At 47.9% G+C, this 14,513-nt stretch overlaps 1 protein-coding gene across 1 annotated transcript; it reads left to right on the top strand.

The window, feature by feature from the left end:
- The first annotated feature begins 5,067 nt into the window (after positions 1 to 5,067).
- LOC121864146 lies at positions 5,068 to 6,147 on the top strand. Its single transcript, XM_042363105.1, has one exon. It carries the CDS (start codon positions 5,068 to 5,070, stop codon positions 6,145 to 6,147), a length of 1,080 nt encoding a protein of 359 aa, XP_042219039.1.
- The last annotated feature ends 8,366 nt before the right edge of the window (positions 6,148 to 14,513 follow it).

Raw genomic sequence — 14,513 nt, 5'->3', positions numbered from 1 at the left:
TTCTATCCATTTTCCTTTATTCTATTCATTTTTCCTTCATTCTATGCATTTTTCTTCCTCTATCAATTTTCCCTTCATTATCCATTTTCCTTCATCTATCATTTTTCTTTCCTTCTATCAATTTTTCTATCAGGCCATTTGCCTTCTTATCACTTTTCCTGCCTTATCCATTTTCCTTCCTTCTCCTTTTCCTTCCTCCTATCCTTTTTCCTTTCCTTCTATCTTTTTCCCATCATTCTATCCATTTTCCTCCTTGTATCCATTTCCCTCCATTTTAGCCTTTCTTACTGGATATTCCCCCCTCCTTGTGTCTTCTTTATCACCCCTTTTTTTCTTCTTTGTTTCTCCTTCTTCCTCCTTTACACGGAGCTGCTTTACCTCTCTGTCCCACCTTTTATTCTCCTTTTCACACACACACACGTATACAGTATATACAGTATATATGCATGGTGTGTGTGTGTGTGTGTGTGTGTGTGTGTGTGTGTGTGTGTGTGTGTGTGTGTGTGTGTGTGTGTGTGTGTGTGTGTGTGTGTGTGTGTGTGTGTGTGTGTGTGTGTGTGTGTGTGTGTGTGTGTGTGTGTGTGTGTGTGTGTGTGTGTGTGTGTGTGTGTGTGTGTGTGTGTGTGTGTGTGTGTGTGTGTGTGTGTGTGTGTGTGTGTGTGTGTGTGTGTGTGTGTGTGTGTGTGTGTGTGTGTGTGTGTGTGTGTGTGTGTGTGTGTGTGTGTGTGTGTGTGTGTGTGTGTGTGTGTGTGTGTGTGTGTGTGTGTGTGTGTGTGTGTGTGTGTGTGTGTGTGTGTGTGTGTGTGTGTGTGTGTGTGTGTGTGTGTGTGTGTGTGTGTGTGTGTGTGTGTGTGTGTGTGTGTGTGTGTGTGTGTGTGTGTGTGTGTGTGTGTGTGTGTGTGTGTGTGTGTGTGTGTGTGTGTGTGTGTGTGTGTGTGTGTGTGTGTGTGTGTGTGTGTGTGTGTGTGTGTGTGTGTGTGTGTGTGTGTGTGTGTGTGTGTGTGTGTGTGCCGTGCAGGCGGGCGGGCAGGCGGGCAGAAGCTCTTTAAGGAGGACTGGAAGGACTGCATGGTCACCGATATATCGGTGTGGTCTATACCCCCTGTGTTATGGACCTTTTAGGCGACGGAAGGTGGAATGGGGGGGGAAAGGAATGGAGGGAAAGGTGGGGTGGAAGTGGGAGGTAAAGAAATGAGAGGTGGAATTGGATGAGGTGAGGGAAGACAAAAAGACGGGGAATAATGGGAACAGGATGAGAAGACGGAGGGAGATGGAAGGAGAGTAGAAGGAAACAAGGAAGGAGAGAAGATGGCGAATGAGAGGAGAGGAAGAAGAGAAGACGAGGGACGGGGGAGGAGGATCGCTAAGACGAAGGAGAGAGTGAAAACAGGGTGATGGGGGAGGTGAATAGGAGGATGGGGAGGAGGAAAGAAGGAGGGTGTGAAGGGGAAGAAGAGGCAATGAAGAAGGTAGGGAGAAAGGGGAGAGAGGAAGACGTGGAAAAGAAGGGAGAGGTGAAGGGAAGGTGGGTGAGAGAAAGCGAGAGGAGGAGGAGAGGGGGAGAGGAAGAAGAAGGGAGAGGGAGACTGGAAGAGAGAGAGGGAGATGAGGGCAGTGGAGGAAGAAGAAGAAGAAGAGAGAGAGAGGAGGAAGGCAGGGGCGACAGTTGCTGGGATACTGCAGGTGTCACCATCACACAGCAGGGCTCCGGTTGGTGGTGTTGGTCAGGTTGTTGAGGAGCAGCACTTGTGTTGTGGCAGCAGCTATGGCTCCTCAGCTCAACTCACTCAACTCCACACTCCTCCTCCTCTCCAACTCCCACACTCACTCCTCCTCCCAACTCCCACCTCACTCCTCACTCCAACTCAACTCCTCTCTCACTCACTCCCTCCTCAACTCAACTCCTCAACTCCACTCCTCCTCAACTCCACGCTCACTCTCACTCCAACTCCAACACTCACTCCTTACTCAACTCCAGCTCCTCCACCACTCCTCCTCCTCCACTCCTCCTCCTCCTCAACTCAACTCCTCCCCACTCCTCCTCCAACTCCCACACTCACTCAACTCCTCAACTCACTCCTCCACTCACTCACCCACCCCCCTCCCTCCTCCAGGGCAATATTCTCAGTGCCCATTTATCCCCAGAGTAAGGGGCGTCATAGGGTACAGATAGAGGAAGGGGCGAGAGGCGGTGGAAGGACATGACAACTTGGACTATGCGTATCTCTCTCTCTCTCTCTCTCTCTCTCTCTCTCTCTCTCTCTCTCTCTCTCTCTCTCTCTCTCTCTCTCTCTCTCTCTCTCTCTCATGACTTGTGATATTGATCGTTGCTGATGCTAAAATTATCTCTTACTCACAAGGGACGCGTTTTGTGGAAGCATTCATTCTGTTCGCTCATATTTTTCCTTCAGTAAAATGTAATTAGTCATTGATTTTGATTTTGTTTGTTTGTTTTTGTTTTTTTTTTTCCAATTGAGACAATTTCTGCTTATTATTGGCTGTAGTTATAAGTATTTGTTTTATATTATTTTACAGGTTATTTAATTATAAACATGGAGAGAGTAGCTTCAGTTTAGGTCGTTTTAAACTTGTTAGTCAAACCTGGGTGGGTGTGACCGTGGACTTCTCTGTGGCTGGCGTGGAGTTATAGTGTGTGTTTGTTTCGTCCGTTCGTCTGTCTTTTGTGTGTGTGTCCTCTGTCTGTCTGTCTATGTCTGTTCGTCCGTCCGTCCGTCTGTTTGTCTTTTGCTTATCAGTCTGACTTTGTGTGTGTGTGTGTTACCCTTCAGATTATCAATATTTTAAAACCGGCGTCAGAGACTTTCCTCCACACGCTCCTGATGATACTTCTTAGTCTCTTTGTGTCCGTCCATATAGCGCCACCACACTGTCCTCCCTCTACGTTTACGACCCCACAGTTTACTTAGGGTTTACGACACCACGAGTTTACGACACCCACGAGTTCGACACCCAGGTTTATGACCTCTGAGTTTACTGACTTTCGACACCCACAGGTTTACGGCACCCACGAGTTTACGACACCCACGGGTTTGACAGAGTTTGACACCTTTCTACGAGTTTACGACAGTTTACGACACCCACGGTTTGTACCCACAGGTTTGTACAGGTTTACGACACCCCAGGTTTCGACCCACGAGTTTACGACACCCGGGTTTGACACCACAGGTTTACGACACCCGGTTTACGACACCACGAGTTCGACACCACAGTTTTACGACACCCACGAGTTTACGACACCGGGTTGAGTTTACGACACCACAGTTTACGACACCACGGGTTTGACACCACGAGTTTACGACACCCACGGGTTTTACACCACTGCGGCACCACGAGTTTTACGACACCCGGGTTTGACACCCACGAGTTTTACGCCACGAGTTTATGACACCACGAGTTTACGACACCCACAGGTTTGACACCCACGGGTTTGTGATTTGACACTGAGTTTGACACCACGAGTTTACGACACCCACGGGTTGACACCCGGTTTACGACACCAGGTTTGACACCCCGAGTTTACGACACCACGAGTTTACGACACCACGAGTTTGACACCGAGTTTGACACCTGACCGGGTTTTACGACACCACGGTACGAGTTTACGACACCCGGTTTGTACCGGGTTTCGCACCACAGGTTTTACACGACACCCCGGTTTTGACACGGTTTGCACGAGTTTGACACCGGGTTTGACGCCCACGAGTTTGACACCACGGGTTTTACGCCCACGAGTTTGACACCCACGAGTTTTACGACACCCACGGGTTTTACAGGTTGACACCCACGAGTTTACGACACCCACAGTTTTACGACACCCGGGTTTGACACCGAGTTTACGACACCACAGTTTTACGACACCACGAGTTTACGACACCTGATTTACACACCAGAGTTTACGACTTCCAATTTTACGACACCCACGGTTTACGACACCAGGTTCTGTACCACGAGTTTGCCAGCCCACGGTTTACGACACCCACGGGTTTACGACACCCACGGTTTACTGTGCCGAGTTTACGACACCCAGGTTTACGACACCACGAGTTTTGTGACGAGTTTACGACACCTCTGAGTTTACGACACCTGATTTGACATCCACGGTTTTCGACACCCACGAGTTTTACGACACCGGTTTGACACCACAGGTTTACGACACCCGATTTGACCCCGGGTTTACGACACCACGAGTTTACACCACGAGTTTGACACCGGTTTACGAGGTTTACGACACCCACGAGTTTACGACACCCAGTTTTGACTCGTTTGACACCGAGTTTGACACCACGAGTTTACGACACCACGAGTTTACGACACCGAGTTTGACACCGAGTTTACGCGGGTTTACGACACCACGGTTTGGCACCACGGGTTTACGACACCCGGGTTTGACACTTCCACTGAGTTTACGACACGAGTTTATGACACCACGGTTTTAACATTTGGTTTGACACCCACGAGTTTATGACACCACGAGTTTTACCACCACGAGTTTTACGACACCGAGTTTATTGACACCGGTTTACCACACCACGAGTTTTACGACACCCACGAGTTTACGACACCCACGAGTTTTGATGACACCCTTTGTAGTTTATACGACACCCACGAGTTTTACGACACCCACGAGTTTTACGACACCCACGAGTTTTACGACACCCACTAGTTTTCGACACCTACGAGTTTTACGACACTCCACGAGTTTTACGACACCCACGAGTTTTACGACACCCACGAGTTTTACGACACCCACGAGTTTTACGACACCCACGAGTTTTTACGACGCCCACGAGTTTTACGACACCACGAGTTTTACGACACCCACGAGTTTTACGACACCCACGAGTTTTACGACACCCACGAGTTTTACGACACCCACGAGTTTTACGTACACCCACGAGTTTTACGAACACCTACGAGTTTTACGACACCCACGAGTTTTACGACACCCACGAGTTTTACGACACCCACGAGTTTTACGACACCACGAGTTTTACGACACCCACGAGTTTTACGACACCTACGAGTTTTATGACACCCACGAGTTTTATGACACCAAACGAGTTTTACGACACCTACGAGTTTTATGTTATGACACCCACGAGTTTTACGGACACCACGAGTTTTATGACACCCACGAGTTTTATGACACCCACGAGTTTTGCCGACACCCACGAGTTTTACGACACCCACGAGTTTTACGACACCCACGAGTTTTATGACACCCACGAGTTTTATGACACCCACGAGTTTTATGACACCAATGATTCTTATGACACCCACGAGTCTTATGACACCCACGAGTTTTACGACACCCACGAGTTTTACGACACCCACGAGTTTTATGACACCCACGAGTTTTATGACACCCACGAGTTTTATGACACCGACGATTCTTATGACACCCACGAGTCTTATGACACCCACGAGTCTTATGACACCCACGAGTCTTATGACACCCTCGAGCCTATGACACTTCACGTCATTAGTACCTTGCGCCATCAGTACCTTACATCATCATCAGTACCTCGCATCATCAGTACCTCGCATCATCAGTACCTCGCATCATCAGTACCTCATCATCATCAGTACCTCACATCATCAGTACCTCGCATCATCAGTACCTCGCATCATCAGTACCGCAACATCAGTACCTCAAATCATCAGTGCCTACATCATCATCAGTACTCGCATCTCCAGTACCTCGATTCCAGTACCTCGCGATCATCAGTACCCACATCATCATCAGTACTCACATCATCATCAGTACTACATCATCATCAGTACTCGCATCATCAGTACCTCGCATCATCAGTACCGCAACATCAGTACCTCAAATCATCAGTACCTCACATCATCATCAGTACCTCGCATCTCCAGTACCCGCATCTCCAGTACCTCGCATCATCAGTACCTCACATCATCATCAGTACCTCGCATCATCAGTACCTCGCACTCCAGTACTCGCATCTCCAGTACCTCGCATCATCAGTACTCGCATCATCAGTACCTCACATCATCATCAGTACCTCACATCATCAGTACCTCACATCATCAGTACTGCATCTCCAGTACTGCATCTCCAGTACCCGCATCTCCAGTACCTCGCATCATCAGTACCTCGCATAATCAGTACCCGCATCATCAGTACCGCATCATCAGCACCTCGCAACATCAGTACCTCAAATCATCAGTACTCGCATCTCCAGTACCTCGCATCTCCAGTACCTCGCATCTCCACTCAATCACGCACTCACATCATCATCAGTACCTCGCATCTCCAGTACTCGCATCTTCAGTACCGCATCATCAGTACCTCGCATCATCAGCATCACATCATCATCAGTACTACATCATCAGTACTCGCATCTCCAGTACCTCGCATCTCCAGTACCTCGCATCATCAGTACCTCGCATCATCAGTACTTCACATCATCATCAGTACCTCGCATCATCAGTACCTCGCATCATCAGTACCTCGCAACATCAGTACTCGCAACATCAGTACCTCAAATCATCAGTACCTCACTTCAGTGTGTTGAGGGAATTATTATCCCCTTTAGTGAATTAGGCCTGAGGATATAGAAAAATCCTGGTAGCTCTGTCTCCATCTGTCTGTCTGTCTGTGTGTAAAGTCATCCCAGGTACCGTATCCAGAGACACACCGGAAAAAACCCGCATCTGTTATCGTAATCAAAGTCTGTATGCAAATGAACCACATGGTGAGGGGAGCAGTAGCTTAAATAGGTACTATGCGTAATGGATTATGTAGATGGTGTGGTGCCTTTGTTGTTGTGGTTAATGGTGTTGTTGACGTCTGGAGCGGGGAATGAGATCATCAGCTTGGGGGGGAGGGGATGGTTGGTTTAAGGGCGTGGTTTAGAGGTGAGGGGAGAGAGGATGGGGTGGTTTAAGGGTGAGAGGGGGGAATGGGGTGATTTAAGGGGGTGGTTTAGGGGTGAGGGGAAGAAGGATGTTTTATGGTGATGGGTTGAAGAGAGGGGGCGGTTTAGGAGGGGGGTCGGGGAGGAATTGGGGAGAGAGACAAAAGGAGATGGTAAGCTGGAGGGAGGGGAAGTGTAGCCTGGAAGAAGGGAGAAGAGAGGGGAGAATAAGCCGGGAAGAAGGGAGAGGAGAAAGACGGTCAGGTAGGATCAAGTGGGTGAGAAGGGGAGGGAAGGAGGAGGTAGTGTGGGGCTGCTGAGAAGGAATAGAGGAGGGAGACGGAGAGGAGAGAGAAAGTGAGAGGAGAAACGAATTAGAAGAGGGAGAGGGAGGGAGGGAGGAGGAAGGAATAGGAGGGAGGGAAGGGAAGGAAACAGAGGAGGGAGAGGAGGTAAGTATGGTGACCTGGTGTTTCCTGCCCCAGTAGCTGCTGTAGGTGTAGTGTTGTGTTCATTATGTCAGTTGATTGTCCTTCAGTGAGTGATGGGGGGGTCACCGCTCTATCGACTTGACACCACACACCGAGGGAGTGAGTGAGGTAGGCCGCCTTGTTTCGTCACCTAGGGATATACTCTCTCTTTTTTTCATATAACAAGGAGTCTCTAACTATTTTTAGCTGTATTTTTTTCAACCATCCAACACAACACAGTCGACAGAACATACCTCTGTCTTCTCATCTCTGCCCACTCCCCCTTGTACCGTCATTTACCCCCCCACTTGTACCGTCATTCCCCCACTTGTACCGTCTACCTACCCGCCTCGTGAGGGACCGACTAATCTGGCTCTGCACTAATGGGGTAACTCAGTACCAGTTATATACCTGTGGTTTAATTGGGTGGTGATGAGTGAGGTGAAGGAGTGTGTAGTAGTAGTAATTGTTGTAGTAGTAGTAGTAGTAGTAGTAGTAGTTGTTGTTGTTGTTGTTGTTGTTGTTGTTGTTGTTGTTTTGTTGTTGTGGTAGTAGTAGTAATTGTAGTAGCAGTAATAGTAATAGTAGTAGTATAGCAGCTAGGATAGTTACTTATGTATTAGGACAGGGGTTTTCAAACTATGGGTCCCGACCCTTCAGTGGGTCGCGAAATAAATAAATTGGGCGCAAAATAAAATGGGTCGCGAAAATAAATAAGAAAAATAAATAAAATGGGTCGCGAAAATAAATAAGAAAATAAAAATAAATGCACCATAATTTAGGCTTGGTTATTGTAATGTACACTCCACAGTCTAGGAAGCGACTGCAAGGAGAGCATTTCTTGATTCTTTCTTTACCTCTCATGTCATCCGTTTTGCGCAGAAAACTCGTAATCGTAGTTTTCCCCGTAATCTAACCTAAGCTAACCTAACTTAACCTAACAGTGTTTGTCTTTGATTTACTCATTTCATATCATTACACTTAGGTTTAATGGGTCGCAATTCAAATTGTTGTTCTGGCTGTGGGTCGTGAAAAGAGTTTGAAAAACACTGTATTAGGATATTTAATTTTAAGGTAATAAAATGGCGGCGAAGGTGTGGCTATTGGGGAGGCTGAAGGCCATGATATGAAAAAAGTCGTAGTAATAGTAGTAGGAGTAGAGAGGAGAGGGACGTGTTAAGTGAATATAAGACAAAGAAAGGAGATAGAAGAGACACAACAAAATAGGAAGGAGAGAAGTAGGAGAATTGTAGAAGAAGAGAGGGGAGAGACTGGGAGAAGTAGACTAGAAGAGGGTAAAAGTAGGGATGGTGAGGAGGGATGAGAGAGAGGGGTGTTATAAGGAGGTGAGGAAGCACACCTCCTATCAACCCCACTCTACCCTACCCACCCTACCCACCCACCCACCCCACCCCACCCCACCCCACCCCACCCACCCACCAACCTCACCCTTACCTACAGCATCAAAATTACGCCCCAAACTCTTACCATAAATTTTGAGACAGTCAGCCAGGAAGGTGTGTATAGAGCTAACTGACTCGACTATAACTGATGACGAGGTTTATAAGAGTGGTGACTGGCAGGTGGCAGGCAGGTAATACATTCTATCACCACCAGCTGCTGAGGTGATATCCCCCCTTCCAGATGACTTGACTGCCGGCAAACATTATGTGATGGTGTACTGACTCACGCCTTTACCTAGTGTGCTTGGGTGTGGGTGGCAGACAGTGTGGGATGATGAGGGCAGGTAGACTGAATGCTATACTAGGGGTGGCAGGCAGCAGACTGAATGTACTAGGGGTGGCAGGCAGGCAGACTGAATGCTGTGTACTGGGGGTGGCAGGCAGAGCTGAATGCCATACTGGGGGTGGCAGGCAGGCAGACTGAATGCTGTGCTGGGGTGGCAGGCAGGAACTGAATGCTATACTAGGGGTGGCAGGCAGGCTGAATGCTGTACTGGGGGTGGCAGGGCAGACTGAATGCTATACTAGGGGTGGCAGGCAGGCAGACTGAATGCTGTGCTGGGGGTGGCAGGCAGACTGAATGCTATACTAGGGGTGGCAGGCAGGCAGACTGAATGCTGTACTGGGGTGGCAGGCAGACTGCCCATACTAGGGGTGGCAGGCAGGCAGACTGAATGCTATGCTAGGGGTGGCAGGCAGGCACTCTGAATGCTCTACTAGGGGTGGCAGGCAGATTAAATGCTATCTAGGGGTGGGAGGCAGACTGAATGCTATACTGAGGTGGCAGGCAGGCAGACTGAGATGCTATAGTAGGGGTGGCAGGCAGATTGAATGCTATCCTAGGGGTGGCAGGCAGACTGAATGCTATACTAGGGGTGGCAGGCAGGCAGACTGAATGCTATACTATGGGTGTGGGCAGGCAGACTGAGATGCTATACTGGGGGTGGCAGGCAGGCGGGCTGGAATGCTATATCTGGGGGTGGCAGGCAGGCGGCCAGACTGAATGCTATACTGGGGGGTGGCAGGCAGGCAGACTGAATGCTATGCTGGGGTGGCAGGCAGGCAGACTGAATGCTATACTAGGGGTGGCAGGCAGGCAGACTGAATGCTATACTAAGGGGTGGCAGGCAGGCAGGAAGACTGGATGCTATACTGGGGGGTGGCAGGCAGGCAGGCAGACTGAATGTTATGCAAGGGGTGGGAGGCAGGCAGACTGAATGCTATACTGGGGGGTGGCAGGCAGGCAGGCAGACTGAATGTTAACTAGGGGTGGGAGGCAGGCAGACTGAATGTTATACTACGGGTGGGAGGCAGGCAGACTGAATACTATACTAGGGGTGGCAGGCAGGCAGAATGTCATACCAGGGGCGGCAGAATGTCTGGGATGTGTTGGCCAGCCTGATAAGCCTGGCGACTGGTCTTCTCCACCACCACCACCACCCGTATTGATTACACACACACACACACACACACACACACACACACACGGTCATGTGTTTGCATTTTGGTCTTATCGGAGATCTTGCATGTCTTGGAAGGAGCCTATTGTATGTACGTCCTCCCTAACCTCTACCCGTTCATTGGCCCTGACTGTGTGTGTGTGTGTGTGTGTGTGTGTGTGTGTGTGTGTGTGTGTGTGTGTGTGTGTGTGTGTGTGCAGTAATAGAGGGTGTGGCTGGGCGGGGACAATTTATATTCGTTGTTGTTGTTGTGAGTGTATGGAGCGGTGAAGGAATAGATACTGTACTACCTTCTCTCCCTCCCTCACCTGTGTGTATGTTCCTCATAGCTATACAAGGTGTGTCATGTCCGTTAGGTGTGTATTTGTCTCTTCTTTACTGATGTTTTTATTTCACATTATCATCCTTCCTCCTCCTCTTCCACCATCCTTCTCTTCCACACCATCCTCCTCTTCCACACCATCCTCCTCTTCCACACCATCCTCCTCTTCCACCATCCTTCTCTTCCACACCATCCTCCTCTTCCACCCATCCTCCTCTTCCACACCATCCTTCTCTTCCACACCATCCTTCTCTTCCACACCATCCTCCTCTTCACCATCCTTCTCTTCCACACCATCCTCCTCTTCCACCATCCTTCTCTTCCACACCATCCTCCTCCTCCACCATCCTTCTCCTCCACGCTACCATGCTACGTAGAATAGAATGACTTGGAGGAGAAAAATATATTGGCAGTAATTAATTAAGAAACAACACAACAAGCACAGGTACAAGATAATTAGTAGTTTATACAGTATATATATATATATATATATATATATATATATATATATATATATATATATATATATATATATATATATTGTGTGTGTGTGTGTGTGTGTGTGAGAAGTGTTGGGCAGAGAGAAGAGAGAGAGAGAAGAGAGAGAGAGAGAGAGAGAGTCAACTCTGGGAAGAAAGACACACTCTAGTCTTGTCACCTCACCTCCTGCCCTGCCTCCTCTGGCCATCTCAGGGTCAAGGCTGCTGGCTTTATTCTTCTTTTATTTTTTTCTAAGTTACTGAATATTGTTTTGGTTTTGAGAAGTATAGCTTAATATTGTCCATTATACTGAGGTAATTCTCATATAATAGGCTACCTGTCCAGTTTCCTTCCCTCACTCCCTCCCACATCCATTCTTTCTTTCATCGTCCCTCTCTCCCTCCTTCCTTCCCTTCTTTCTTTCTTTCTTTCTTTTCTTTCTTTCTTTCTTTTTCTTTCTTTCTTTCATCGTCCTTCCTCCTCCTTCCTTCCTTCCCTCCTCCTCCCTCCTTCCTTCCTTCCTTCCTTCCCTCCCTCCCCTCTCCCTTCCTTCCTTCCCCCCTCCCCTCCTCCTTCCTTCCTTCCTTCCTTCCTTCCTTCCTTCCTTCCTTCCTTCCTTCCTTCCTTCCTTCCTTCCTTCCTTCCCTCCCTCCTCCTCCCTCCCTCCCTCCCTCCCTCCCTCCTCCCTCCTCCCTCCCTCCCTCCTAGTGAGTTTGGTCGGTGGTGGGGTCGTTATACTGTATGGCTCAAACCTCTTAAACTCCCTGCCAGTAACTACACTTGTATTTAGCCAGAGATGGTGTTTGAGTGAGGGAAGGATGGTGGGAGGAAGAATGGTGGGAGGAAGGATAGTGGGAGGGAGAGGATGAGTGGGAGGGAGGATAGTGGGAGGAAGGATGGTGGAGGAGAGAATAGTGGGAGAGGATGTGGGGAGAGGTAGTGGGAGGAGAATGGTGGGAGGGAGATGAGTGGGAGGAGAGGATGAGTGGGAGGGAAGGAATGGTGGGAGGGAGAGATAGTGGGAAGGAAATGGTGGGAGGAAGAAGAAGAGTAGAGATTGGTGGGTGGGAGAGTGAAGATGATATGGAAGGGAAGAATGGTGAAAAGAAAAAGAATGATGGAGGAAAGCAGAGAGAGAGAGAGAGAGAGAGAGAGAGAGAGAGAGAGAGAGAGAGAGAGAGAGAGAGAGAGAGAGAGAGAGAGAGAGTTGTGCCTCCTGCAGCAACATATTGGCAAACTTGTCAAGTTACCACCTGCTGCATGACCAACTAACCCCCTTTATGGATGCCTTGCCTTGCCCGGATGAAATTTTGCAGAAGCGAGGCATTCATATGAGGTGAGAGGTAAAGTAAGATGACCCGCGGCTGTGTTACTGGGGGCTGGTAGACCTGAGGAGTTATGGGGAGGTGAGGGTGGGCTCCTTAATGGGGGGCTCCAGGTAATGGGGGTGCAGGTGAACCTCTTAATGGTGGGGGGCAGGTGAAGGTGAACCTCTTAATGGTGAGATGGAGGTAAGGTGAACCTCTTATGGTTGGGTGGAGGTGAAGGTGAACCTCTTAATGGTGAGATGGAGTAAAAGGTGAACTTCTTAATGGTGGGGGTGGGGAGTGAAGGTGAGTGAGGACTTATTGAATAAACTATCGTAATTACCTAATGGCCTCGACTGGAAGGGTTTACTCTATTTTCAAGTTGAAGGTATAATTTAAACTTCTGTCGACTTAGAAATCAGACAGGAAAATTTCGTTTGATCAAGCAAGTTGCAATCCTCACATCTTGGGGGTGGTTGGGGGTGAGAGGGGTTAGCGACCTTGGCTCTCCTCTACTCCATACGTCTTGGGATTTCCTTTATTAATTCTCGCGGGTTATGCATCATTTCAGGGGCCCCAACAGGTAAATATTATTCATTCTTTAATTTATCCTATCCTATCCTATCCTATCCTATTCCTCAGTGGTTCCTATTCATTATATATATATATATATACTGTATATCTTATCATTATCTTCACATCATAGGGTAAGAGTGAAAGTAGCCTGATAGTGAGAAAGAGCCAGATAAGCCCCCACCCCACACACACTGAAGTTAGTATGAGGTTTAAAAGGACTAAAGTCAACTACCTGTGTCAGCCGCTGTGTTCTGGGTGGGGTGGGAGGCAGGGCGTGGTGTTGAGGTTTTCCGGCCATAATTAAATCAATGCGTGTTGCTCGAGGCCATGGACCGTACTGTGTAATCACCATATGAGCTGTACTCCCAGGCCTACGTGCATTGTCTACCTATATTGTCTATATGTACTGAACTGTACACCTGCATTGTTTATATGAGCCTATCAATTATAAGCCTGTGTGACATTTCTTTGCATCAATGGTGTTAGATCCTTGGTAAACTACGTCTCAAACACCACTGCTTAAGGGAACTGTGGATTCATTCTACAGCTCTTCAAACCATGACCAGAATGATGTCACTTGTGCTTCAACTCATTCTGCAAGACACAGAACTCTATGCAGTTGAGCAGTGAAAGCATTGTAACCCACGTGTAATGATAGTCCGTCTACACTCCTCTTCAAAACTGTACCGTAATATTCAGGTGAGGAGCTATGCAGTCAAGTTGATACGCTTACTCGTCTTCTGACCCAGCAGTCGCCGGTTCAGAGTGTTGCGGCTGATCACTGAAAGGAGGGAGGGGGCGCTCTAGATCGACAGCTGTATAATGGTTGGCGGGTAGAGTAGGGAGGCGTGCATTATAATGTCTCCTTGTGTACTGAGAACAATCATCAGTGTGCTGCATGCTCCCAAAGGTTCACCAGGCCTATACCCACTGTTCTATGGTAGAGCAGAAAGAAAAGAAAAATATCCACACAAGTAAGAGTGATGAAAATAAAAATCACCATTTATCATTATATTTGGTAAATATTCTGAATGTTTTAATTCGCCCCGTGACGAACTAGACACACCTACCACCCACCCACACACATGGTGATGACGATGGTGAGATGATGATGGTGATGGTATTGATATTATTGATGATAAACGTTGAAATTATATTGTATATACGTAGTTCACTGTTGAGTTTAATATAAGGATAGTTGAATAATGATAAATAGACATAATAATAATAATAACCATAATAATAATGCCGTAACAGCGTAAAACAATAACAAAAGCCACAACATACACACACACACACACACACACACACACACACACACACACACACACACACACACACACACACACACACTATAAATAAGACTCCTTCAGTATTACATAAATGGCAGGTGATATAACACAGGTGTCATTTGCGTGTCAACTGAGACCCTGACAGCCAGTACATACCTGACGATGGCTGACGGTGTGACTAATAGGACCTAAATGTGTTGTGGGATTACTGCAGACATGTTTACAAGCGTACGTAGCTTGG

This window comes from Homarus americanus, unplaced genomic scaffold (assembly GCF_018991925.1).
Source record: "Homarus americanus isolate GMGI-L3 unplaced genomic scaffold, GMGI_Hamer_2.0 scaffold44770, whole genome shotgun sequence".
Taxonomy (NCBI): domain Eukaryota; kingdom Metazoa; phylum Arthropoda; class Malacostraca; order Decapoda; family Nephropidae; genus Homarus; species Homarus americanus.
The sequence above is the reverse complement of the archived record's forward strand: the minus strand, read 5'-3'. Positions and strand labels throughout refer to the sequence as shown.